Genomic DNA, 27,526 nt, shown 5'->3' with positions numbered 1-27,526 from the left:
AAAAGAAAAGGGCTTTAAAATGTACCTACTTCAATATTAATTGTAGAAATGTTAACCACATACATGTGTTTATACCTAAAAAAAGGCACATAACCCTAGTGTAGAAAAATCATTACAGACAAAAGAGGCAGAAAAAACCTCTGCATGTGTTTTTTGACCAAGAAGGTATATATCACTACCTTAGAACAGAGACTGATCTACTTCTGCTGAAATGATTTAACCAGGAGTGACGCTAAGAACCTATATAAGTCCAACTAATCAGTGCAATATCCTTAATGAGAGGTGTGAATAATGTACTGTGAACTCCCTGCGCGGTCTGCAATTCAATTCCAAGACCTGCTGTGCATGGGAGAAGGAAAGATCCTGCAGTAGAGAAAACAAGTGGCCAGTGCATGACACCTCAAGTAACTGATATATTGGGGAAAATGTGTCGACCTGATTACAAAAAGGACCACCCCTATTCTTTTCATCAAGAGGATAAGGCTACTGGGCAGTTTTCATAATTTGTTTTAAAGCTCTGTGCCTCAGTGCTGCTGTTTTGCCTGTTTTACATTTTGAACTCTGATACTCAAACCTTGAGGTTGCTGGATATTAAAGTCATTAAGGAGCACTTATTACTTTTTTGTCCTGCTTATCAAAGCCAAAAACATAGCTGGATTGCTGCATTAGGTAGCCTGCTGGGACTAAAATCCTAAAAAGAAGCTTGGAGGATTTCTAAATATGATGCTACTCCTTATGTATTTACTTATGCATAGTCCTTCATTTCTTTTTTTTTACGGTAAAGTAGCTTTATTGAAAGCAATATATCCATGACTGAAACGATATACAGGAACTTGTATAGACTGTAGGAATGAAAGCAGCAAGAGATATCATAAAGAATTGAAGCTGTTTACCAATTGTGAAATATGATGGGAAAAAAGTGGGAAGGGAAGGAGGAGAATGCATAAAGAAAGACCAAGTTAACAGCAGCATAGAACATTACCTGAAAATAAAATAGCGATATAATGTAATAAATCAAAAGAAGGAATAGCAAAATGAATACCCATTGCAGAGAAATAGAGAAATCATGGCAGTTTGAAGTTTTCAAATAAAGTACAAATAGAGGACTTATGAGCCACATCATCTAAAAGGGAAGCCACAGGTAACCAATATAAAACTCTATTAGCAGATGGACAATAAAAAGAGGAAACCGCAGTATCCAATCTATGAGAATTCCAAACATTATTCCACCAGGCTTTATTAACGATATTTGACGAAAGCATGAGATCTAATAACCGTAAGTTACCATATGGCGAGTGGATATCTTCAGAAAAACTACCCAAAAAGAGTATAAGGGGAGTCAAAGGACAACTAAAATGAAACATTACAGAAAACTAAGACCCAACATTTTCATAGAAAGAGGCTGTAGGAGGACAGTGGAACACCATTTCCATAAGGTCCTCAAATTGATGGTTGCAGGACCAACATTTAGGAGAAGAGTCCATGGCGAATCTAGCTTGTAGGAGTGGGTAAGGTAGAGTCTATGACAGATAAAGAACAAATATTGAGAAGTAGAAGCTGTTCTGGAGGTTTTGTCAAATTTATCCCAAATCTTATTCCAAAATGGAAGAGTCCAGGTACATCCCAAATCCAATTCCCACTGCATCTCCAACTTGGTTTTGGATCTAATGTGCGATAAAGAGCGAGGAAGTCTATAGATAGGTAAACCCTAAGGTACAGAAGCAAGAATTGGACAAAGAGGGGATTGTGATGAGGAAGAAGGGGAAGCACTTGGTAATGAGTAAAGGACATCGAGAAGAATATTTATGAAGAGGAGAAATTTAGGTAAAAAGGACTAATGGCACTTGAATAAGAGTTGAAATTGTAAAAACGAGAGAGGATAATTATTGGACAACAAATCTTTTATCCAAATAATACCTCTTTGTCTCCAGGCTTTCCAAAATAATGGTTTATTGATGGTATAATTTTGTTATACCAGAGAGGAGACTGTCACAAAGATTCACGAGTTATAGATTGTGATTGAAAAATCGGTTTTAGAACAGTACAAGTATGATTTAAAAGAAAAGATGAAATGATGGAAGGTTTTGCCGAGAAAGATATAACTTCACTGGGAAGAAAAAGAGCTAAAAAGAGCATTCAATATCCACCCATAAAGGCGTAAACAAGGTGTGCGACATAGAAACCCATCTAGAGGCTTGCCAGAGACAGAAAGTCTTAAGGTATAACCAAAAATCAAGGAAATTGACTTCACCTTCTTATTTGGCCTTCCTAAGAGAAGTCAGAGAAATTCTGGCTCTTTTATTCATTCAAAGAAATTTTGAAAGTTTAGAGTCTAATTCGTTAAAAAAATGTATCAGGAATAATAACAGGGATCATGGAAAGGGTGTATAGAATTATGAGTGGAATCATCATCTTGATAGAGTCCCTACGACCCCACCAGGAAACAAAAAAGAGGGGATTCTAGGGGGAAAAAAGTTTGTCGACTTTATCTAGATAATCATGACATTCGCTGAAACTGAATCAATAATTGAAGGGGTAAACCAAGCGATCAAGTACTTAATTTTGGAGGTATTCCAGTGAAATCCCATGCAATGAAAGAATGACTAAAAGTAAATTTAGTAGGAGGCAGGATTTCAGTTTTGTCAGAATTAATCCTGTGTCTGGAAACCAGGGAAAAGGTATCCATTCCCTGAAGAAGAGTGGGAACAGACCACTCAGAAGTGTCCATCGTGTGTAGGGAACTTGATTCCACAAAATAGTGGAACTTACAAATCGTCTGAGCAAAAGCCATAACGTTGATGTGGAACAAATATTGACGTAAATGAACGTAGACGCCAGAGTTTTGCTTCCCTAATTTAGTTAGGGCAAGCCTGGCTCTTTCGCGTATTGGACCACAGGACTAATTAAGAGAACAATTATATTTCCATTAAGGAAACTGTCTTTGGTCCCCTGGTAGCTGTGATATTGATGTGGGTATCTGGAACGGTCCTGATGAAGGTGGTCAAATCCTCCCTACAACACCGAAACGCCGGTCGACCCTATGCTGAGCCTTGTGCTCTGAACTTAAAAATCTATTTGGTCGCAGAGGTTCCTTCTGTCACACATAACTTCTACCGTGTACAGATGCTGGTTGTATGAAGTTTTGTCAGAGTATGTATGTGTCTGAATGGTTATGGTATGGTTGTATTTATTGAAATCAGTCCTGGGGCTTTTGCTTTTCTATTGAATGGATTTGTTTATACAAAATTGTATCTAATGACTGTGTTCATTTTGTATTTTGTATGAACTTTTATAATTAATTCTTCTACTTTGAATGAAGAAAAGATATACATAAAAAGAAAAAGAAAATTGAAATGATATAAAATATATGAAGCCATGAAATAATAAAAATAATGGAAAAATTCAATGTAAAGTGTTGCTGTTTTGAATAAATGTATGAGATAATTTGAGAAGAACAAAATTTTGATGTAAGGAACTAATAGGCTACGAGGGAGTATATTCAGTTGTGTGTAGTCTCTTTCCCCTCTTCTCCCTAGCCTGAAAAGTATAACCTATAGAGGGGTCCCCCATTTTTGCAGTAACATAACTAGGTAATAACACAAAAATCATAAAAAGTCATAGAAGAAATTAGCATGAAACTGCAATTTAAAGATAACATCAAAAGCAAGGTAAGAAGCAAGAGGAACCAAACAACACAACAACATCATCTCAACAGAATGAATGAATGAATGAATGAATGAATGAATGAATGAATGAATGAATGAATGAATGAATGAATAGTAATTTATAAAGCGCAGACTTAGCCTAAGGGCATAAACAGGGAAGTAGAAGTCTCAATAAGACTGGAAGATGAAGACTTAGAAATTCAAGCAGGTGCGCAGGAGCCATGCAGGAGAAAGTTGTATTCTGAAATGTCACTTTGAAGAGACAAGGGTAGACTAGACCAAAGTGGATACCCAAGGAGCCTACTTGAGGATGAAGATCCAGGAACTCTTTTCGCTCGACAGCTGTAACTCTTGAGACATCCAGAGAGATGAAAATTTTACTTCCTTGCCAAAAGTTGCTTTTTAGCTTTTGCTGCACTAGGACTTTTAGTAAATTGGTAAATTCCAGAAAAAAGGTGATGACACCTCTGGGCATGGGTGATGAGGAGGATGACCGAGAGCGTGTACCCAGATGATGAGGTCTCCAAATATTTAAGAATTTGAATGAAGGGATGCCCACCAGCTGAGGCAAAAAAAAACAAAGTAGGAAATAGGATCCATTCATTCCAATACATCATGAAGACCTTAGAGGTGAAGGTTATTTCTTCTATTTCTGTTTTCTAAATCTTCAGAATGAGCCTCAAAGCAGCCATCTCTTTTTCCAGAGCTGCAATTTTTAAAGATTCATCTTGCACATCACTAATAATTCAAGGTCTGTGACTCTGGTTTCCATCCGAAGCCATTTGTCATCCAAGTTCTTAATGAGCCTATTGGTTTCTTCCATGAATGGACAGAGAGTGCAAAGATTTCCTCTGGAGAGGGAGGGTCCTGTTTGACTCTCTTGTGGGTAAACGAGGTCGCAGCAGGACCAATTTCTGCAAAAGAAGAGGATGAGGATGAAATGTTGGATGAAGATGGATTTCACCTCAATAAATTTCTAGAAGATTTTTAAAAAGACAACAATTTTTATGAGATGAGGCTTCATGAAGAGGAGACACCATGAATTTCTTCAGTTTGACCATAAAGCGTACGGGGAGACCGTTCCCAAAAAAGAAAAGTAGGACTTGTCGATATAACAACCTGCTGCATCTTGCGCTGGAAAAATAGAACAAAAGAACTAAGAGTAAATAATTACCTCAGCAAATTGAGCCTCAAATAAGCAAAGTACAGTACAGCATGGGAGGAATCCATGTGTGCTGCAGGATAAGTCAAGAAACCTCCTGTAGAGGCAGAGCAAAGAGTGCAGGAGAAAAGGAAATTTCCTCAGATATGAGCAAGAAGTATCTAACATGGCAGCCACTTAAAGGAAAAAAAGAGAGACCCCCAATGGTCTCAAAAAGAGACAAAAATATTAATGCCGCATATGGGAGGGCTCACTCTGTCCTCCGATGTCCATAATAACCACTTCTGTGACAAAACAATCAACAAAACGGCTAAAGTTTGCTCAGTTCGTCTGCTAATGCAAAGAGCTCCTGAGCTAGGTGGCCATCTTGCTCAGCAGCCGTGCGCAGTTTGGTATAGAAGGAAGCAACTTATTACTAACCCGAATTGCATGCTTTAATCATAGTGTCACCCCACACTTTAATAGATGGCTGAAATCTGTGGTTGTTTTATTTTAATACCATTTTATTCTGTATATTTTTCATGACTAAATATTTGGGATCAGTTTGAAAAAGGTTTATGCCTTCTATTATTAACTTAAACTGTATGACTTAATTTTTGGTTCAGTTTGCACTTTAGAAAGTGGCTAATATTTATGGGAGGGTTTTAAATGTATTTTACTTGCACATATTAAATACTTGAGTATATATATATATATATCCATTGTAAATATATGTGTTAACGTTGTGTGCATGTTTGGTGGATTTCATTATCCAATGTGACAGTAAATGAAATGAAAGCCTGCATTAAGGCAATAACCTCTGGAAGAGCCTTGACCTGCTGATTTAATGTTGGCATGCAAAGTAGACTGAAGTCTTCCACAAAGCCAAGTCAGCTTGTGAGTGTTCTTGTCAAGCAACACCTCTTACTTTGTTTCCTTATTAAATGGCTGGAACGCTTGAAATACTTCATTGAGTGTAGAAGGGTCCACCAGCCTTATTTGGTACATTATTTGAATTGTGGCTCATGCAGCACATATCTGAACTCCTTTGAGCGATTGTCAAATACACCCTGTAAGCTGTACCCACTAATCCTTTGTAAGAAATATTATTTCCACTAAGTATATATGTGGAAGCTCTAACTAGAGGAAATACTAGCATCAGATAAATTGAATATTCTATAAAGTTGGTTTTACTTTGGACATATTTTTGTTCCTTCATTTCTTTTCACATTTCATGGTACAACCATTTACCTGAACATACCCTCATGGTATGAAAGCAGATTCTGACTTTTTTGCTTTGCTTTGATGAATCTCCCTATTGGTTTCTTATTCACCGTAAGCTCCTTTTAAACATGGGTTTGAGCTTCAACTGTTAGTACCTACTTTTTAAAATAAGATTGACAAATGTGTAAAGCTAGGGAATGGGCTATGAGCAGGTTTTGCACATTTTACATCTACATAACAAACATGCAGCGGCTGGAAGACGGACTGCTTCTCTCACTCTGCCTTGTATCTGCAGACAGGTACTACTGTAGGAGCTGTGGCTCAGGTCAAATTTGTTGTAGACTTGTGAGGCTTTATAATTCTATTGAAGCTCTAAAAAGAAATGTTATTTTTTCTTTTGGCTGAAGTTTAAAATGTGTACAATTTACCTGATCTGCAACTCATATTAAGAGCCAGATCTATTCTGTATGAGTTTTGTTTGGATACATATAAAAGTTGCTAATTCCTTCAGCCAATTTCTGGGGATTCTGACAGAAAAGGGGTGCCCCTGGAATTAAGTGTATTACCAGTTTGCAGATGACCTAGAAGTGGGAAGTACAGGTGCCTGCTTGACACACAAGAAGATCGTTAGGGGCACATGCATCAAGCCCTCATTTTGCCATTTCTAAATAGCAAATTTTACCGATTCGCTATTTAGAAATCACAAAATGCAATGCATGTACGATTCACCCCAAAAAATGTGATTCCTTAAAATTCCTTAATTGCAGCTCGCTAATTGCGAGTCACAATTAAGGAATTGATACATATCCATTCCTATAGGCCTCGTGGCCTATGGGAATTGCATGCGCAATTTGCCAGTACTCCATAGGTTCTCACAAAATTGTGCATTCAATTTCAAGGGTGCAAGGGTTCCAAAAGGATACCGTGTTGAAACCCTGAAATTCCCCTTTTTCCACATGTTGCACACACACATGCCCCAAGGGCATGTGTGTGTGTAAAATGTGACTTTGAAAAATGCCCTTTAGTGCATTTTTAAAGCAATCGCAAATTACCATCAACTTTAGTTTGATGGTAATTTGAAATTCCTAATCCACTGACTTGAAATATAGCACTGCCAAGCTAGTCTACAATCTGTAGACTAGCTTGACGTGTAGAGTAGAGGATCCCTTGGGAGCCACTGGGCTGTGCATAGATGCTCCGTAGAAAATGAGGACCCCTAGGGACCAGTAGTGCCAATCATGCTTTTATACCTGCTGTACAGTCTGGGCAGTAGGCAGCACAGGAAAGCAGGGACATGTGGTCTTCTGAGCTCAGCATCTTGAGTGCAAGTGCTGGTTGGAAGGATAAGGAATCTGCATGACCATCCAGTCCTGGGGACTCCAAATAGTACCACGAGCGAGGTGCATGGTGCCTAGGACAGCAAGGCACTGACGTTGGATCCCCCCAGCAGACACAAACAGTTCTTAATAACAAAAATGAAAGCAAGAATAAATATTTATAGGCTGCACTGCTAGATAAGCCAACGTGAGAGTTCAGGCAAAAATTGCCCATAAGCAATTGAGTGGCTGAAAACTGTACACATTCTGCATTGTAGTGTGTCAGAACGGCAGGGGTACCGAATAAGGTGATTTGCTCATTCTGTGGTTCTTTCAGGAGTATCACAGGTACCCCACAAGTGCCCCAATGCGACAGAGAAAAGTGGCATTCCAAGTCTCCCTGTGTTTTTCACTAGTAACCCGAGAGAAGCTAAACCTTTTGTAAGTTGGTCCCACAATTGATTTTGTGGTATGCTTTAGGAGTTTAAATATGTTAAGTTGTGTTTTGTGTCCTAAGAGGTTTCTAGGTAACCTAATTTTTCAATTATGAAACACATGATGACTGCAGAACTGTGCCAGCATCTTGAAATCCTTATATTGTTCATATTTCATTGATGAATACATTGTGAGCTTCCTGTACTAAAATTAATAGGACAGACTTGTTATAGCTGTGTAGCCTATGATGTTCAAATTGTACATACAGGGATATCGTGGTCTTGTCGGTTAGGGTCTGCTATCACAAAAAACATTAACGGTACCTCATATAAACTGGTACTAGTCTTCATTAAGGGGTTTAGTTGACCATTAAGCTATTCTTTTATCACACACCCCATGCAAATTGAACTGTGTTCTGAGTCGTTAGATCATACAACTCCCAGAGGAAGGCTTGGACTGCTCTGGCTTGTTACTCTGAGAGCCAAGTGAAAAGGGTATATTTTGTTTCCCGTTTGGGGGGTTTGAGAATGGGGGCCCCAGGCAACAGAAGCGAAAGAATTCAGTTATTACTAGTGGAGTCCACCAACTTAGATTGCCTTGGGATTGATACACCCTGGATTTTCACAGAAAATGTGTAGAAAACACATGTTGCTAGTACATAAACCAGTAGATTGTCTTTTATTCCCTGATGCTACAACTCTATCCTGCAATTAAACCCGTTCAACAATTATAATGTGAGTAGCCTCTACTCCCACTACTGAAAAATGTGTTGTTATTTGATTAATTGCACCAATAGGTCAGCAACAATGGAATGCAAGAGTTTCATTCGCTGGCAAGTAGGTTGCAAATGGTCAAGTGGACTTCTGATTGGGAGCAGGATTCACTTAGGCATTGCACGTCTTTGTGGTGGCCTTCAGATGCTCATGGGAGCTTTGGGCCAGCACTATATTGTCCCACTCCAAAGGCCATTTCTCACAGACTGCAGCACAGCACCAGCAACCTCAAATGCTCCTTTGCACAATTCCACTGGAGATGAGCACATTTCCTATAATGCTATGATTTGCTGAGTCTGATTTCAGGCGCAGAACTAGTTGCATTGTGCTCGGTCCAATTTAAGGCAAGTGAAGTTCACAAATATTAAATGATAATTTTGTTTTAACTCAGGCCTTGGCTCACAAAGAGCCTCCGCACTCATGGCGGAGGACTCACTGTCATGGGGGAGTCTCTGGACTATTGGTGGAATCTCTGCAGTGAGAATTCTCAATGCAGTGATTCCATCACAAGTGTCCCCGACGACTGCAGGACCTCCACCACAGCTGCAGAGGCCCTTGTAAATCAGGTGTCTAGTGTCTAAAAGACTTAATGCAACATTTTAATTGTTTTCTAGTGAAGTGGATCTGAGCACCCCTTGATGAAAACAGTTATCCTTTCGCTCTTAGATGATTCACTGAAAAGTAATGCTTGAAAGTCTGAATCTTTGCCAGGGGGCTCAGGATGTGTCCTTAGACCACCTAAGAAACATGAAGACTCATCATCCTAAAATACCATTTAATTCCTTTTTCAGCAGGCATCCTCTGCAGATTTAATGATCAGGAACATCCTTCTGATGCATGCTGGGAGATACGGCTGCAGAGTACAAACCACCGCAGACAGTGTGTCAGATGAGGCAGAACTGCTTGTTAGGGGTGAGTATGCTAAAAAAGAATTATTGGCACCTGAACCTGCTTGCCATAAAATGCCTTTTGAAACAATTAGAATATATTGCATTTAATATATTGTGTACTGGGAATTATGTACTGTACCTTAACATTTCTATAGTATTTGTTATTTTAAATGGTTATTCTTTCAATACATATAGTATTTCACTAGGCTGTGTCTATCCTTATGTACGTATGTATTTTTTGGATGAATTACAGAACCAGGTATGTCATTACAACACATTATTTTTACAATGTGGTCATTACAACATCCACATCTTTACAACACATGCCCTTACAATGAACGTATTTACCACATATGCCAAACAATGAAAAAGTAAGTACTTAGCTGGTAAGCATAAACCTTAAAAATTGCCTTGCCACCCAAAAACCTATACCCACCCTAAACTCTAAAAAAAAATCCTTGCCACCTAAAAGCCCATACCCACCCTAATCCCCGAAAAGTACCTTGCCACCTAAAAACCCATACCAACCCTAAACCCTTAACAAATCCCTTTCCACCCAAAAAGCAATACCCACCCTAAAAATCCCCACCATTTAGATATCTGCCAAATACTTACATTTTAATTGTAAAGAAATACATGATAAAGACATATGTGTTGGAGGTGACAGGAGGAGTAGGTGGCCCGAGGACCATCAGGCGACTTCAACCCCCTATTGGTAGTGAGGTGCGTTTGCAGAGTGGTAGAAAAGGGGGGTGGCCTGCTATCAGATCTCAGCACTCCTGCTGTATGGGACTTACTGGAGGTAATAGTAGGGGTAGTTTGCCCCCAAGGATGTCCTTGGATGCCAACTACCGGTCCTGTTACTTCCAGTATGTGCCACACAGCAGGTTTGCTGAAAAGTTGTCAGAGGCCATGCCTCCTTTCTCCACCACTCTGCAAACGTGCCTCCTGGTGCACTTCTAGTTGGAGGATAAAGTCCCCTTGCCTCCAGAGGGAACTTGGGGGCCAGGAAACCCCCCTGGTACATCCTGTAAGTCCTACACAGCAGACTTCCTGAGTGATGGCTGAGGCCCAGCCCCCTTTCTCTACCACTCTGCAAACATGACTGCTAGTTAAAAGACCTTAGAAATCCACTAAAAGAACAAAGATTACAGTGACGTTATAGTTGGGAATTAGTATTTTAAAAACCTTAGAAATTCACACAAAAACCAAAGGTTACAGGGATTTCATAGTTAGGGTCAGATTTTACTCCTACAACACCAGAAAAATTCAGCCGTTTTAATGACCATAGTTAAGTATAACATGTGCCCTCACAACGCACTGCTTATGACCTCACATATTTCATCACTCATGACATGGTCAGTGACATCACTGATGGCATCTCAAGTGACATCACTCTTGATATCAGTGTTGATATCCTCCAGTGACTATTTAAAAAGTTTATGAGTATTAAATATATACACTAAGGTGTGTTGGTGAGTCAGTGTGTGCATGACTGACTGTATAAGTGAGTGATTAGGTGTCTCAGTGATTGTATAGGTAAGTGACTGGTTGTGTAAATTAGTGTATCTACCTGTCAGGTGATGTCTAAGTGGGTGTATGAATGTGTTAGTGGGTACATGAATGGCTATATTGATGTTTGGTTGGTCGTCTGACTACCTCTATGGTTGTTTGGGTGTCTGTGTGTGTGGGTGAGGAGGTGTGTGATTGTCTGTATTGATGAGTGAGTCAGTGGCTGTATTGGGTACTGAGTGTGTGTGTGAGAATGGGTGTTGGTGATTGAGTGACTGTGTCAGTATGGATGAGTAACTGGGTATGTCCGAGGCAGTATAGGTGAGTGATGGGGTATGTGAGTGACTATATGCGTGAGTGAGTGAATATGAGTGTGGCTCTATGGATGAGTGTGTGCCTCTGTCTCTAACTGTATAGGTGAGTGAGTATATGTTTCTATTTGTATGAGTAAGTCGGTGTGTGGTAACTGATTTGGCGAGTAAGTGGCTGTGTAATCGACTGTATGTGTGAGTGTTTACGTGTGTGAATAGCTCTGTGGCTAACTCATTCAGAGTGTGAGTGCCTGTTTGGATGTATGAGTGCATATGTCAATGGCTGTATTAGTGAGTGGGTGTATGAGTGGCAGAATGTGTGAGCGAGTGGATGTGTGTGTAGATATATGAATCAGCGAGTGGGTATGCAAGTACGGCTATGGCTCTGAAAATGGGTTTGTGAATGGTTGTGTAGGAGTGAAGTGGGAGTATGAAAGATTCTATAGGGGTGTGAGTGAGTGCAACAGAGATACTGTGGATGATGTCATCACTGATGTCATCAGTGATTTCATTTGAGGTGTCATGAGAGATGACATCAGTGATGTCACTGACCATGTCATGATTGATGTAATATGGGAGGTCATTAGCAGTGCATTGTGGGAGCGAGAGTTATAGTTAACTCAGATAACTATAACAGCTGAATTTCTCTGGTTTTGTAGGAGTAAAATAGGACCCTAACTATAATGTCCCTCTAACCTTTGTTTTTTTAGTATATATATATATATATATATATATATATATATATATATATAATACACTTACCTTGATATTTAAATTTTTCATGGTAATGGCATGCATTGCAAAGGCAGGTCCTGGTAAAAATCTGCATGGTGGAGGCATGCGTGGTAAAGAGGCATGCATTGTACAGCTTTTGTTGTAATGGCATGTGTGGTTCAGGCCACCTTGTTATCGCTGTGCCCCTTATTTATTTGTTATGGGTGAGGTCAATTATATGATTAATTGCTACTAGGTGACATCTTCAGTTTCATAACATACTGACTGTATATACATTTTATTTCAACTATAATAATAACTTATCTATCTGGAAGTTATCAATGCTTGTGTTGTTTTCAGGAAAAATGGTTTACTGTCAAAAATATGCTTATCTCAATTATATTATAAAAGGCATATATAGAAACCTCCTGAGAACAAGCTGCAAATGTGTTCTGCAGTATTATAAAAAATAGAATGAAATGTTGAATTGTTTCTGTCATACCAATGTCCAGATGTCAGTAAAGCCATGATTTACCATGAGTGGCTGGTTCAGTAACCTAGGTCCACTCCTAGTCAAATGGCTTCAAATGTGCGTAAATGTCTTTCTAGGACGGATATCTTGAAACATCATATAGAAATATAGCACATGTATATTACACTCACTTTTTTATTCTCAGTGTTTACTAACATCTGATCTTGTCTCCCTTAACCCCCAACTCTGGTTGATGTTTGAATTCTATGGCTTCATCTAGGAAATAAGCATTTATTTTAGTGGTTGGCTTAGATAGTCCCAAATTCCGGTATTTAATGACCTGATTTAATCAATGCAATACTTCCAACCAGTGAAAACCTGCATCGGTTATGTCAATTACTCTTAACTCTTCATCATCACTTTCTATCATTCAATTTGTAATAGGATTGTATGAGTTTATTCTGATGTTTTTCCAAATACTTTTTCTTGCAATATCTGGCAGGATTTATCCAAATTTACGAAACATGTGAAGTTTATAAAAATGTAGGACAAACTCCACTAACATATATTTTGTGGAGTAAAACAAAAACATGCAGCGCCTATCAATAGTGTGATAATTGGTTTGCTGGAACGTTTTTCTCCAATAAGGTTTTTTGCTAGTAAAGAAGCATTAGTTACCTACATGGACTCACCAATTCACCACCATTTTGTATTACTCTGGAGTGTTTGAAAAAGGAGTGTGTGAAGTTTCAAAGTTTTAACTCTGCAGACTTTGTGATTTTTTTTTATTTATTAAACTTATGTGAGCTTTTCAAATTCACAAACGTTGTGTAATTTAAAAACATTTTCAGGAACAAATCTGTAGAAAATGTTTTGTGAACAAAATCCCGGAAAATTCTTCTTTTTAATAAAATAGTCTAACAAATCCGTTTTTGCAAAAAAATATTCTACAAACGAACTTTTTGCTACATTATTTAGCCATGGTAGGTCTAATCTGTAAAACCAGGTCAACCTTCGCAAGCTGCAAAGTTTGTGAAATTTGCAAATCTTCAAATGCAAATATTATATTTTGCTCGCCTCTACTACCATCTTATGTTTACCTAGACTTTATTCGCTGGTCATGTGGTTCTGCTTCACTCTGAGAAATTATCAAGACAGCACATGAGAATAGCCCGGTAAAGAACCCTAGTTTTCAGAAACCCTAAATCCAGCACCCACCTGATCACAGCAAGCCTTTTTGAGGACGAAACTAAGAAATTGTTACACCAAGGGCCCGTTTCGATCTCGCTCGAAAGGGCTCCTGGCGGCATCCAGGCTCCGAGCAACGATTACCTGTCAATGAAGCCTTCCGGATGACTACAACATGACAAACTTGTGCAGCACAATGGGTCAGATTTCCAAGCGACCAAGTATGATGCACGCATAGAGGAGCCGGATCGATTCGGAGTCTCCAACTCGAAAAAGCTTTAGGAAGGGGGCACCGGTGAGCCGTAGCGGGCTCCCTTCACCCATAGCCCTACGACTCCATCAAAGGACTGGCCCACATGCATGTATGGTACGAGGGCACCAATGTGCCCCCACAACAGGGTCGCCCTTTTCCACAACGTACTTTTCCTTTTTCCACAACATATTTTTTCTCAATGGAAGCTATGTACGCAACGTACAACAGGCTCCCGTTGACTTCAATGGGTCTCTAAGTGACCCGAGTCTGTCAGCGTGTATTTGCATCATATTTGGGTGTTCGAAGCACAGGAGCACGAGTTGTTCGGTAAGCTCTATGGGAATGAGTCAGCCGTAGGGCTTAATCGGAGTCGGGCCCCAAGTTGTAAAAAATATTCTAATTACACAGAAAGAAAAATGTGTCATTTTTACATTTAACATAGTTCATGTTGGTTTATACAAGCCCATGGAGAGTCAAGCAATTTAACGGAAATTAGCAGCTATGGCAATTAATGGATGGTTGCTTGCTAAGACTTTTCAAAATATGAAAACAGAATCTACATCATCTTTAATAACAATCATGCACTCTCACCCATGTGATATTCAGTGAAACGTAGGATTGTATAGTCTCTCCTTGCCAATAAACACAGGGAAGTGTTTGTAAGTTTTCCACTCAGTAAAGTGCAACAATCACTAGAGGATTGATCTAGGAAGGTTGCCACAGACCCTAAACCAAGAAACAAATTGGCCTCCTTGTTCTCTAGTTGGCTTGTAAGAGACAGCCATAATTGGGGTGCAGTAGGCCATTTCCTGTTAAATCTGCCAGCACCCGTAATGAGAACAATGGCCCACATGCATTTATTTATTTATTTATTTATTTATTGACATTTGTAGAGCGCGGCGAATACCCGTGGGCGTCTCGGCGCTAGTTAAGTGATGGATCAGCAACTGGGGTAAAGAAGATATACAAGGCTATTGGTCAAATAACCACGTCTTTAGCTGTTTGCGGAATGTGAACAGGGAGGGACTTGCTCGGATATGCATCAATGTAGGATTTTGCATTTCTTAAATAGCGAAAATTAAGGAATCGCTATTTAGGAAATGCAAAATGCTATGCATCATTTTTTTCGGTATTTCTTTGTGATTCGGTAAAAATCGCATTTTTTACCGAATCCCAAAGAAATACCGAATTCTTAAGTTAATTTTCGCAATTTCCATTGATTCCTATGGGCCAAAAGGCCCATAGGAGTCAATGCAAATTGCGAGTGGCACTTAGAAAATTTCATGGGTGCAGGGGGGGGTCCAAAGGACCCCCCCATGCACCCCTGAAATGTATTTTTCGCATCATGTTGCACACACACATGTCCTAAGGACATGTGTGTCCGTAACATGAATGTTGAAAAAAAACATTTTAAGCATTTTAAACACTTTTTCCAAATTTACCGAGTGGTTCAACCACTCGGTAAATTTGGAACCCTAAGTGCGAATTTTCACTTGTCAAAGTGATGATGCATTGCTTTTAAGAAGTCGCACATCTGCGACTTCTTAAAAGCACCCGCAATTTTAGAACTCGCAACAATGTTGCAAATTCTAAAATTGCTTCATGCATCCCAAAAAGCACTTTTGCATTCGCAAACGGCCGATTTTAAGGAATCGCGCCGTTTGCGAATGAAAAAGTGCTTGATGCATGTGGGCCAATGTCCCTGCTAGACAATGACTTACTTGAGATCCCAATCATAATTTCATCATTAGGTCTCCCCTTAAAAAAAATTTAAAATAATTACTGTAAGAAATCGCCTCTTTTTGAGTGAGCACCTCCAATGCAATTTTTACTCTGCTCGCTGGAGTCCCCATTGTATGTGCTGTGACACTTAAAACATGGTAAAGGTTGCTAATCTGCAATTGATATATTTAATTTTCCTGGAAATTATGTAGAAAAATACAACAATGTCATGAAAAGTTAATTGTCCTCCATGGACTGCAGAACATATATTATGCAATCAACTAGGCTGACAAGGAAACATATTGTTACTGTAATTGAATTCACATAGTTTTTACTATCCCTCATAAGATATTCAAGAGCTTTACTCAAGGCAGCACACTGCTCCAGATCCCAAGAATTGTGTTTTTTTGTTACTGTTGATTTTTTTCGGTATTAGTCTTGTGCTCTTATGAAACCATTCCATATATTCACTTACGTTACTTTGTGTAGAATAAATGAATAGGAGTTTGGTGTTTTGAAAAACAGGTGGTAGTCCATATGTTTGGTGGGGTTAGGTGTTAGCTAGAGGAGGTTCGGTGTGTTAGGTGCAGTGAAACTACTTTAACCCCTTGCATGCTGATGACAGAACGGTTCCGTCATCAGCGTCGGTTGAGCTGTGCTGATGACGGAAACGTTCCGTCATGACTCCGCCCGCGCAAGGCAGAGTCAGCACAGGCGGGGAATACGCCCCGCACGCAAGGGGTTAAAAAAACTAGAAAAGGTTGTGAACTTTTAAATTAGTTGTCGGCAAATTGACAAATACATTAAAAGAGATTAAGGTAAACATGCAAGTGACATCAGAGAGGGTGTACCAAGAGAGAAAAGGCATGCAGAGTATGTAAAATGAAGAAGAGGGTAATTTGAAGGAAAAAAGAAAGATACCAATCAGAGTTTTGTTTTTGTTTTTTCACAACAAGTTTTTTTAATAAAGAGGACACATTTTAAGACGGCATGCAACTTGAGGATGCAAGAGTCAAGCAACATCTTTTGCATGTGATAATATTCCTATATTCAGTGTGTTTGATAGGGACTAGAATCGGGTGAACAGTCTGTGCGATACTTGATGTTGCTAGACCACCTCTTCAGGAAGGGCAGCTAATCAGTTCAGGGGTTAAGAGCTTATAATATTTGCTGAAAGCAAGCTTTGAAAGGAGAGTCTACAGGATGCTTGAGCAGATGTTGTCTCCAGTTTGTCTTGCAGTATTAATTGTAAAGTGCGATCCAATATGAATGCTTCTGGTGTAATGTGCAACAAACTAGAGGCTGAGTACAGCTGTTCCAGTCAGTCGAAGTGTATTGCCTGTATTCCTGTGGCTAGTGAGTAGAGATCCAGCCACTGATATTCAATGAAGGTTTTGTTAGCAAAGTGTTCCTGATTAGACAAAGTGCCCTTTGTCAAATAGTAGGGGTGAAGGGTGAAAGTGCTGATTCTGTTGTGCACGATGAAGAGAGGCCTATAGGTGGGTCGTAGCCTTTGATCTTCGTTAACCACACTTTCAGTTGGACTAATGTCAGCAAGTGAAAAACCTTAATCCTATTTGTGTTATTAATGTGGGTGCTTCAGGTCGGAGACTACCCTGCTGCAAGGGATATCACTACACAAAGGCTATGTCTGAAGACTGGACTGGAAAGGACATTTGAAAGGAGAACCCCCTTCCCCGCGCCCCAAAACTGGTTCTGGGGCATGTAGACTTTAGAAACATTTATCACTATTGTTTTAAAGCACTCCAAGGCTATCTTAAACCACCAGCAGTAAAACCCAACATTTTTTAAATGTAATTAAAATCAGCAATGGAGGCTAGAGTTTTAAAGCATTAAGGATACAAAAAAGCACTGTTGAAGTAACAAATGAAGGCACAACCAGGCAAAATCTGTACAAATCGAAAGTATACAGCAGAACAACTGTCAAAGATTATTCTTCCTCCATGATGGATAGGGGTAGCACACTGCAAACTGAAATAAGACACCTAAACATAAAAAATAAAATAAACACACTTTAAAAAGCTTCCAACAACTGAATTATTCATTTGAGCACTATTTCTTGCTTATGTCCGTATGCGAGTCAAAAAAGAGCTGAATATCTGGTGCAATGACCAGGTCACGGGGTAATTACTCCTGTTTATGCTTACAATTATAGCTGCTCCTATTCACTCTACACAGCTAGACACTTGGGCAGCCTCAGCACAACACATCAGCTGGCAGAAAAATGTCTGCTCAAGCACTCATCCCCTCATGGAAAGCCACTCAAGTTTGATTATATAAGTTTTGCAAAGTGGCATCTTTTTGATTGGTCACCTCGTTTATGTGTGTAGGATGACTCACTTGTTAGTATTTTAGAACTTTAACTCTGTGACACTACTATCCAGTGTCCAGTGTGTGTGCTCTGACCCTTAAAACAAAGTTGAAATTAGTTTAAAACCCCATTTGCCATATTTAATGTTACTAAAAGGCTACAGATAGGGCCGAAAAACTGCATATATGGCATGTAAAATTACATTTCACATGCTTCACTTTGTAACCCTGAAACTATGACACAGACCACCCCTGAAGCTGGGTCATCTGTAATGCAAACAATTATGTCTGTAGACAGACAGGTAAAAATAGGCTCTCTCAAATGCCTGAAAATCCACTACTAAGTGCAAAATAAGTCACCCTCAAAATGACCTTACTTCCTGTAATGTGGGGAGAAACGTGGTAGACACCTTAAATAATTTTAGAATGCACCTACCGTGCCTAAATCACAACTATATATTTTCACTGAATCGAGCTTAGCTGTTCCCATAATAAATACTGGTAAATCAGATTGTATTACTATTTCAGCATTATCCAGGAGAAAACGGCTATAGTCCTAACTGTTTCTAAACAATCCAATTCACTGGTAAAGTAATTTTTTTCTAGCTGTTTAGGAAATATATCTTCAGAAAGGTTATATTTACTTGCCTGAGTCACTGTACGCTAATTAGCCGTAGTCTGCAGCTGCTTACCAGCCATGTCTCACTGTAATGAGGTATGTAATTCCTCCCAGGAGTCACACAATAGACCACTTTGATTAACAGGTTGAGCAGGAAGGGCTGGGATGACTCCTCTGAGCTTAACAGAATATTCAGTGTGGTGGATGCTGCCCCTTTTGCTGGCACGACTGTGTCAAAACCCGCATGATAGGCTTGCCTGAGGCATATTGTGAAAAAACATTTGTGCCTTTGAAAGGGATTGAACAGACCCACATCACAGTTCTTGTGTATCCTCTGGCTGGTTACTGAAGGACCCTATTTTATGTTATCTCTTATTTTTGTGTGGGTCTAGGGGCTGCTGCAAACTGGATTTTAGTGTTAGGTGTGGGAGGACACTAGTAATTTTCATAATACACTCATTTACACACCCACAACTCACGTAGCCCAAATCTAGATAGCTAAATACTTTAACCATCTTGGATTAGCCATGACACATTGTATTTTGGGCCTGTTTGCAGTAAGGCAAACGATAACTACCGAAAAACAGATCGGGCAAGACCTGGGACCATTTACTCCATTAGTAAGAGAAGGACTAGGATTGTTTTAGGGTGTCCCCACTTACAAATTGGTGAACCTTACAAAACTGTACCTTCACCCAGCCATCCTCAGAACACTGCAGGGCTTGTGAAAGGATACCAGGTGGACCAACCCTGCAGTACTTGCCATCTGTGACCTGTGAAAAGGACCCCATTGAATTGGCCCCTCATCCCCTTGAAATGCAAAAACAGAAAACCTACAAGATTTGTAAGGTTGATCTCATGGGTGGCTCTGTGAACATAAAATGCTGAAGGAGGTTTTCATGTGAAGACTCCCTGAAGCCCAGTGCCAATAGGAGTGGGGCCGAATGTTGCTTTTAGCCTCTGTTTGACACCCTGAGAGTCTCTAAGTGCCTGCCAAGAGGCTTTGGGCACCTCAGACGTATACTACTGTAGTTGTTTGGGTCCCACCAAAATGTTTGGAAACTTTTGGAAACATTTTCTACTGAGCTCCATAGGGACCCCCTCAAAAAACATTATATGACTGGTAGTTCCACAGCAAGTAATTTACTTTCAGCTCTGTCCTGTGCAGAGGTCTTTGGACCTCTAAAAAAAAAAAAGAAGACAGTGAAGTATTGGTCCTAGCTTGGACTTAGAACATTTTCAGCTGGCATCTAAAAAGCTCCAACCTGCTTCAAGTATCTTGCTTTCGGTTCCCTGGCTTCAGTTTCAACAGGGTGTAGCACAGAGAGCATCCACCTCTCAAAGTGACAAAATACCAATCTGCATTGGAACTTTGAGGAAATCTCAACTTGTTTCTACAAATAAGTAATAACATCCCTTTCTGAATCTATTAACTTCCAGACTTTCACCAGGTGGATCAACTTAGTGTATCTGACCAAGGCTCTATCATGGTCGGTTTGAAAGTGCACCTTTGTCCCCAACTACTGAACCAATTGACTTACATTTGGGCATTATTTTTCATTTTAATTCTTGAAGAATTCATAGCTCTGAATCCTCTTATGGGAAGGTTGTTGCTTTGGCCTTATTTTACTCCTGCAATTTTTCTCTTTATTTCATAGAAATGGCTGTGCCTTTTTCTACTGGAGCTGCGTGGTGCAAGGTCATCAATTCATAAAACAATAAAGTTAGGAAGAGGAAGGATTTAAGGTTTGTGACAATCTGGTTTCAAGTGCCCCAGGTCAGCCAGAGGTTGCTGGGTCCAAACTGTATAGATGTGAATGTTTTACCTGCTGTTGTCTTTGGGCCACCATACCACAAACCATCAGACTCTGACCAACAACCGCTTTTAGCAATTGACGTTTAGGATAGTGAGACAGGCCAGTCCAATGCTGACTCAAGGAGTTTCTGTGGGCTAAAATCACAGCAATCCAGAACAAGCCTGGGCTGTGGCATTTCAAACTTTAAAGCACTGCAATATGCATAGCTAAATACTACATACAGAAAAAACAAATACGTACACGTTTTTAGTAAAAGTCCATCTTACAAAACCATAGCTGACAAATGCGAAATGCGAAGACCAAAGGTATGAAGAAAGGCTTTCTGCATTTTTAAAATGATTTGTAGTTTTGCCATCAGAAACTTGGGGGCACACCTTAGTAGAGAGAATTCCCACAGTCCAAGTAGGAAGCAATCACCACCTTGACCATGGTTTTGCAGCAATGCAAAGGAAGAATGAGAAGAATCTTCTGCAGAAGTGGAGGCAAAGGCAGGAAACTGAGGTTAGTGTTTTAATATGAAAGACAAAGGATAGGCTAGAGGCAAACACTGTGCCCAATTTACAGAGAGATGAAGCCAGAGAGAAGGGGGCAATTCCCAATTCAAAAAGTTGCCCTACAGAACTGCTACTGCACTTTGAAAGAATGTGATATCAGTAGATGTATTATTGAATACATCCTCTCTTCTTGGATTAAATATGAGGGAGGTGTAACCCCCCAATCCTAATACAAAAGATTTCCCATTGGCTCTATCTGCCTTTATTCTTAAAACCCTCAACATGCTGTCTTCCAAAGTCATAAATGTAAATGGATCTAATATGTGGTCAACATACTGCCCTTTTTGGAATGTTTGTCCCTTTAAATGAAATCCACTAAGGTACATATTGTCACATGTGTAAGCAAAGGAAGAGCAACTGATATGGATGTGTAGAATAGAATATACCCTAAAGAAGAGTTCAGGGACGCCTGCAACTGACTTGGCCACAAGCTGCTAATGTGTATTCAGTTGTTAAGCTCTGTGATTCTCTATATCTTCTTGCATTGCCAATGTAACACTGAGGCAGGCTGGAGTGTTGTAGCACATACCAGGTGCTCCCTCCAAATAAATTATTTATTCCAAACATCTGTGTAGATGCTGAGAAGACTTTCAAAACTCACAGCACCAGGACTGCCCTCCACTCCCATGCTCACACTAAATTAAAATGGTGTTTCAGAAATGTAATCACACTGCCCGTGAGTGACAGCTGACATGTATCCCACATAATCCATAAGAGGCTCAGATTTGGGTTCATCCTACCAGAGTAATGTGTCCTACTGTGTAACCCATAGGGAAATAAAAGATTTTCCATTCCTTTTAAGTATATTTAATGTTCCGTATTCTATATGTTTCCATTTCCAAAGTCATTCATGTTGTTACTAATGGCAAAACAACTGTATTTTCCACATCAGTACATGACAAAAGCATTATGCTGTCTGTTAGAACCGGGATTCCCTAGTTGGTTGAGGTAGATACCTTAAGCCAAGTAGGGACCCTCGCTTTTACGACAGGGAAATGAAGGGCACCTTCTCAGATAACCTCTGCTCACCCCCTTGGTAGCTTGGCAAGAGCAGCCAGGCTTACCTTCAAGGCAAATGTGGAAAGTATTTGCAAACACACTCTCAGTGACCCAATGGTGACACCACAAAAGGACTCCATACGAGTTTCATATAAAAACAAGTATAAGTTTATATAAAAAGATATAGAATGAGACCACACGATAAAAATCCAACATAAGCATATTTGTAATATACCTCCTGGCCAGTTATTAGGCCAGCCAGCTCTTGTAAGTTCTGGCGGTATTAATTAGCAATTCTAGGTGATCCTATGCAGTCCTAATGCAATGCTATACAAAGCTAACTTCCAGCTATATTGTTGAGACTTAAAAGGGTAGATTGTGTCATCTAATCGAATGACTTGCGCTAATGGCTCTATATAGATGTCAAACAGGAGAGGAGAAATAGGGCAACCCTGTCTAGCTCCTCTCTGAATATTAAAACTAGAGGTCAACATGCCATTTAGAAGGATCCTAGCAGAGGCCCCTTGATAACAATTCCTCAGGGTTTGAATGACGATGGGGCCAAAGCCCATTGCCTCTAATACCTCCCAGAGGTACACCCAACAGACCCTGTCAAAGGCCTTGGCCACATCCAGAGCCACTATGGCCAGAGGGTCAGATCTTCCAATGGCAAAGTCAATGTTCCCTATTAACAGTTGTGTCTGTTCCTGGATGCACCTCCCTGTTACAAAGCCCTTCTGATCAGAATGAACCAGTTCAGGGACTAGTTTAGCCAATCTCCCCACCAATATACCCATAAAGATCTTATAATCTGCATTCAGCAGGGAGATTGGACGATAGGAGTCAGCTTTTAAAGGATCCTCTCCAGGCTTTGGGATCAATACAATAGTAGCCTCCTTCCAGGATTAGGGACTTACTAGTAAGGCAATATACTGAATCGAAGGCGGTGCCCAGAGCTGGGGACAACTCTTCTACTAGAAGTTCATACACTTCATTCGGAAATGCATCCATAACTGCTGCCTTTATTCTTAAATGTTTTATTTGGTCTTTTATCTCTTCAAGAGTGATGGGAACATCTAAGATGTTGTGGCTCTCATCAGTAAGAGTTGGTAAAGATTTACTCTTCAGACCAATCAATGGGGCCAAATCTTCTTTATAGGGATCTGAGAAAAGGAAAAGCAGGCTTGCATGTCCTCAACATTACTAGATTTATCTCTATTGCTGTTTATTATTAATTCATTATTGGTATTATTAGAGCGGTCTGCTCTTGCTTTCCAGGCCAAAAGGGCACCAGCCTTCTCCCCATACTCAAAATGTTGCATATTCTTTGTGAGCCATCGTGCCTTACATTTTACATCTTATTTACCCCTCTTTTCTTGCCTAGCACTTTCCAGGTCGTTTTGGACTTGAGACAGTTTTCCTGGGTCCCCATGATGACTAAGTCTGTTCCTCTCATCCTCTAACTGGAGTATTCTCTCCTCAATGGCATGACGCTCTAGAGCCTCAGCCCTCTTCCTAAAAGATATAAGTCCCAGAAGCCTCCCCTGCAGGTTGGCCTTAAAGGCGTCCCAGATATAATCCATGGAGGTAGAGACAATATTCAGAGAAATAAATTCTAAAGAAGATGACTTAATGGCCTGAATTATCTCAGGATCCAGGAGCATAGCTCTATTAAGCGTCCATCTAGATTGTAATTTATTTGTTTTACTGACATAGAAAAAAAGAACGGCATGGGCATGGTTGGAGAGATGACTTGGTACAACTGAAATCTCCGACCAGGGTGGACCTATGTGTTAAAATATAATCAATCCTAGATGAGTGATCATGTTTTTTGCTATGAAATGTAAACCCCTGAAGGTTTCCCCTCTTAGCCATCCAAACATCTACCAGATCCAAGTCATGCAACATATTTATCATTGTACGACGAACACGGGGTGCCCCTATATAATGACTTTGATTGGACCTATCTTTGAATGGATCTAAAAGGACATTAAAATCACCACCATAATCAAAGGGTGGGTTGCCAAAATTAGTTTAGATTGTAACTTACAAATAAATGTTGAATAATCAACTTGGGGCTGTAGAACGAAGCACACAGTGGCTCCGTCACTCCGAAATCCAACTGCACAGCTATCCACCTCCCGGTCTGATCTGTCTGCACAGATTTAATTGAGCAATTCGCCTTGTGCTTAGTCAAAATTGCGACACCTCTGCTATCAATCATCTGTTCTGAAGTGCAATAGCATTTTATCCAGGGAATCCTGGAAAAAATTAAATGACTTTCTGCAAAACTTAAATGCGTTTCCTGCATAATAAAGATCTGAGCAGGGGAAAGTTCTATAGATTTCAAAATCAATCTTTGCCTGCGAGGGCACCCTAACCCATTAACATTCCAAGAAATAAAGGTCACCTTGTCATCTTTTAATGAGGTTTCTAACATTAGTTTGCAAACTTTTTATAAGACAGACCTTCTTCAAAATTAAGTGAGATGAGGTTTCATTTTTTTTATTTTACCCACTGCACCCCACCTAATGAACCCCTCCCTCCCCCCTCCTCCTGCCCCCCTTCCCCCATTACCTAACTCCCCTTCCAATGAGGAACCTTCCCTTCCAATAGGCAAAAGCCTATTCGGTCCGTGCTCTCCCGGGGTGTAAAAAAAAAATACATTGAATCTGGGGTCTTACTTGAGTCCTACTACCTATTAATTCCTGACTATAAATCCTCCCTCCTCAGTGGCCCCCCTCTTTGCCCTCCAACTCTGTTATGATTTTTGCAATGAGAGCATCAGCCTCCTCGATTGTGCGAATCTGGTGCATATGATTATTCCACATTACACGCAAAAATGCGTGAAACTTCAGCTGAGCCTCAGCCCCTATGTTGTTTAGCTCCTCGAGCCTCTTCCCCAGCTCCCACAGTCTCGTTGCAGTAATGTGCGAAATGTCAGATCTTATGGAAAAAAGAAAGGGACTTAGACCCTCAGAAGTGCCTTCCTTAAGAGCTAAAGATAAATTCAACTCTTTAACAGAGTATGACAAAAATTAACCAGGATCTTCCTGGGTTTTTGCCTAGCTAAATTCCTCTTAAAGGGATCACGATGAACCCTTTGTATCTCACGAACAAGATCAACATTGGGTGAGTTCTTTAAAACAGTCCTCTTTAATAGGGAAATCACAAACCCTTTTATGTCTGACCCCTCGAGAGCTTCAGGAACATTCATGAGCCTTAAGCCTTAAGTTGTTCTTCCTGGAGTGGTTTTCTAAATGTTCAAGATCTTCCCTAAGTTCTTTATTCTGGACCGATAGCTTGGTCATTTCTGTGGAGGTAGTATACAAAGTCTCTTTTTAGGAATCTCGAGCTCAATTGCATCAGTTCTTAGAGTAACTTTGTCTTATCTCTTAGTCAGCACTTTGCAGGATGCTTGGATGGCAGCCTGGTTTGCTTCTGAAACCAAAAATCTGCTGGTCATCCCGGCTTGGTTCATCTCAGAGACGGTAAATCGACTTGACATTTCATTCTTCAGAGCAAGTTAGGCGTCTGCCAAGGAGTGTGTCGTGCAGTCTATAGTCACTTGGTTGTCCATAATTTCCAAAGTCCTCTGTGGCATTTCCTGAGAGTCATGGGTAGCCAGAGCGGATTATCTATTTGAAAGGCTCACTTCTGGATGTATTGCTAGTGCGCCATAAAGACTCCCTACTGAGTCTTCCTGTTGATCACTAGGCATCTCCTCACATGTTTTCTTCAGGGGGTGACTTATGCCGACCGCTGGCGGGCTCAGAGGGGTAGGCTCACTTACCAGGGGACTATCTTGGCCCACATTCTTTGAAGGGTCACAGCCGGAGGCAGTTAAGGCAGTTGCGGAGGACATGGCCTTATAGTATGTTTTCAATGAGGGGATCATTTTTATTTTAGGGGATGATGCCTTCTTGCCCCTACCTCTGCCCTTCTTCGTGCCAACTTCTTCCCCCTTAGAAACAGCCCAGTCGCCCTTCATGACCCCTATCTGCTTTACATTGTTTTACAGAAGCTCTTACTTCAGAAACAGGTGTGGAAACTCGAGGAGGGAAGATAGGCTTAGTGATATGAATATTATTAGACGAGTGCGCCACTTTCGCCCGTAAAATATACCTATTTATTTTAGGTGGTGAGGTGCCCACTATCCCTGTCCCTGTTCTGTCCCTGTTTCACCACTTATCTCCATACAGTTTAAGTGAGCCTCCTCCTCTGTGAGTGATTCAGAAATTGTAATGGCCGTTTTAGAAGAGAAACTCACATTTCTACCCAAGCCTTCAGACAAGGAAAAAAGCCTCCTCTCACCTTCCTCCGATACGGTACTCTCGGGGAGGGAAACGCTCTGATCTGGACTCTCTACCTGGGTGTTGAGCTCCGACGTCCTCCCGCAATCAATACGAACCCAGGAGCTTGAGTATATGCCGCCACCGGTGCTAGCTCTGCCCCCAATGACCTGGAGCCGAAATCGGGCCAGATCCTGTCTTTGGAGCCTTAGCACTGCCTCCTCCCAGCGCCAGCCACTGGCCACGCCATCTTCACCACAGATATGATGGTCAGGTGCCCATCGGCGTGTAAAGGTAAAAAAATCACAGCGCATATCCCCCCTTAAAATGTTAGCGTGGGGGGGAAGCCTTGCCTCGGTACGAGGGGAAAAGAAATGCAGTTAGACCGTTGGGACCCCATTAACACACCATTCGCATCTCACGGAGAGCGGACCGCGGCCGTTTAGCTTACGGCTGCCATGTTCCTTTCAACTTCTGGAAATGTTTGTGTTCCTGAGTTTCCACAACAGGGAGCCCGCTCACCTCGGACCCTTGAGGTTATTACTTCAGAACACAGCAAAGCAAAGTCCTTGCAAGCAGAGGGATACAGCAAAGTCCCTTTAACTTCTTCCTTGGTTAAAGCAGCAAACTACAGGCCAACCCCAGAACACACAGCAAGGGTCAGTCCATTCCTTAAGTCTATTCAGCTGTTTCTTCCTTGGCAGAGGTTCCTCTTAACCACAAAGTAGTTTCAGTCCTGTTCAGTCTTGAACAGTCCAATTCCATTCCATTCCAAAGTCCATGGGCTTCTGCTCTCATAGTTATACCCCTCAATGCCTTTGAAGTCTTTGTGCTCATGGGGCACTGACCTTGTCTAAACCAGTTCTGGGTGTCTCCCTGCCAGTGACACCTTATTCCTGTGATAGTGGGAGTCTGGATACACAATAACTCAGCTGGGGATGGAGCCATTGTTTTATGGTTGCAGCCCAGGCCTCGTCCCCTCCAGGGCCTACTCATCCCCCATATACTCCAGATGAAGGTCAGCCTGTTGTTGTCTCACCTCCTCCCCTGGGTCAAGACATTCCCTAGATCCTATCACTTTCAGATCCAGACAGTCAATCCACAACCAGGCAGAGACACAAATAAATGTTAGAGCACAAAAACCCAGCCACTTCTAAAAGAAGTGTCTGATGTGCATAAAAAAGCGAAGGGTAAGACCTGGCTGGTGGCTGCACTTGTCAGGACAAAATGTCAGTTTAACAAAGTGCTCGCAGGCACTGAAGTGGCCGGCCTGAGTTCTCTTTTTCAGGCTACTTGTG

General features: G+C 40.7%; 1 protein-coding gene across 2 annotated transcripts in view; it reads left to right on the top strand.

The window, feature by feature from the left end:
- Positions 1-27,526, top strand: part of CNTN5 (contactin 5) — a 3,039,905-nt gene that overhangs the window by 2,650,561 nt on the left and 361,818 nt on the right. Inside the window, exon 22 of one of the 2 annotated variants that reach the window (XM_086935289.1) lies at positions 9,346-9,466. In XM_086935289.1, coding sequence (XP_086791415.1) covers positions 9,346-9,466 — 121 coding nt within the window. The remainder of the gene's footprint in view (positions 1-9,345; positions 9,467-27,526) is intronic. The other variant, XM_086935290.1, reaches the window with a different exon arrangement.

Source organism: Lissotriton vulgaris, chromosome 8 (assembly GCF_964263255.1).
Source record: "Lissotriton vulgaris chromosome 8, aLisVul1.2, whole genome shotgun sequence".
Classification (NCBI taxonomy): domain Eukaryota; kingdom Metazoa; phylum Chordata; class Amphibia; order Caudata; family Salamandridae; genus Lissotriton; species Lissotriton vulgaris.
Note: the sequence above shows the minus strand (reverse complement) of the source record. Positions and strands in the feature narration are given on the sequence as shown.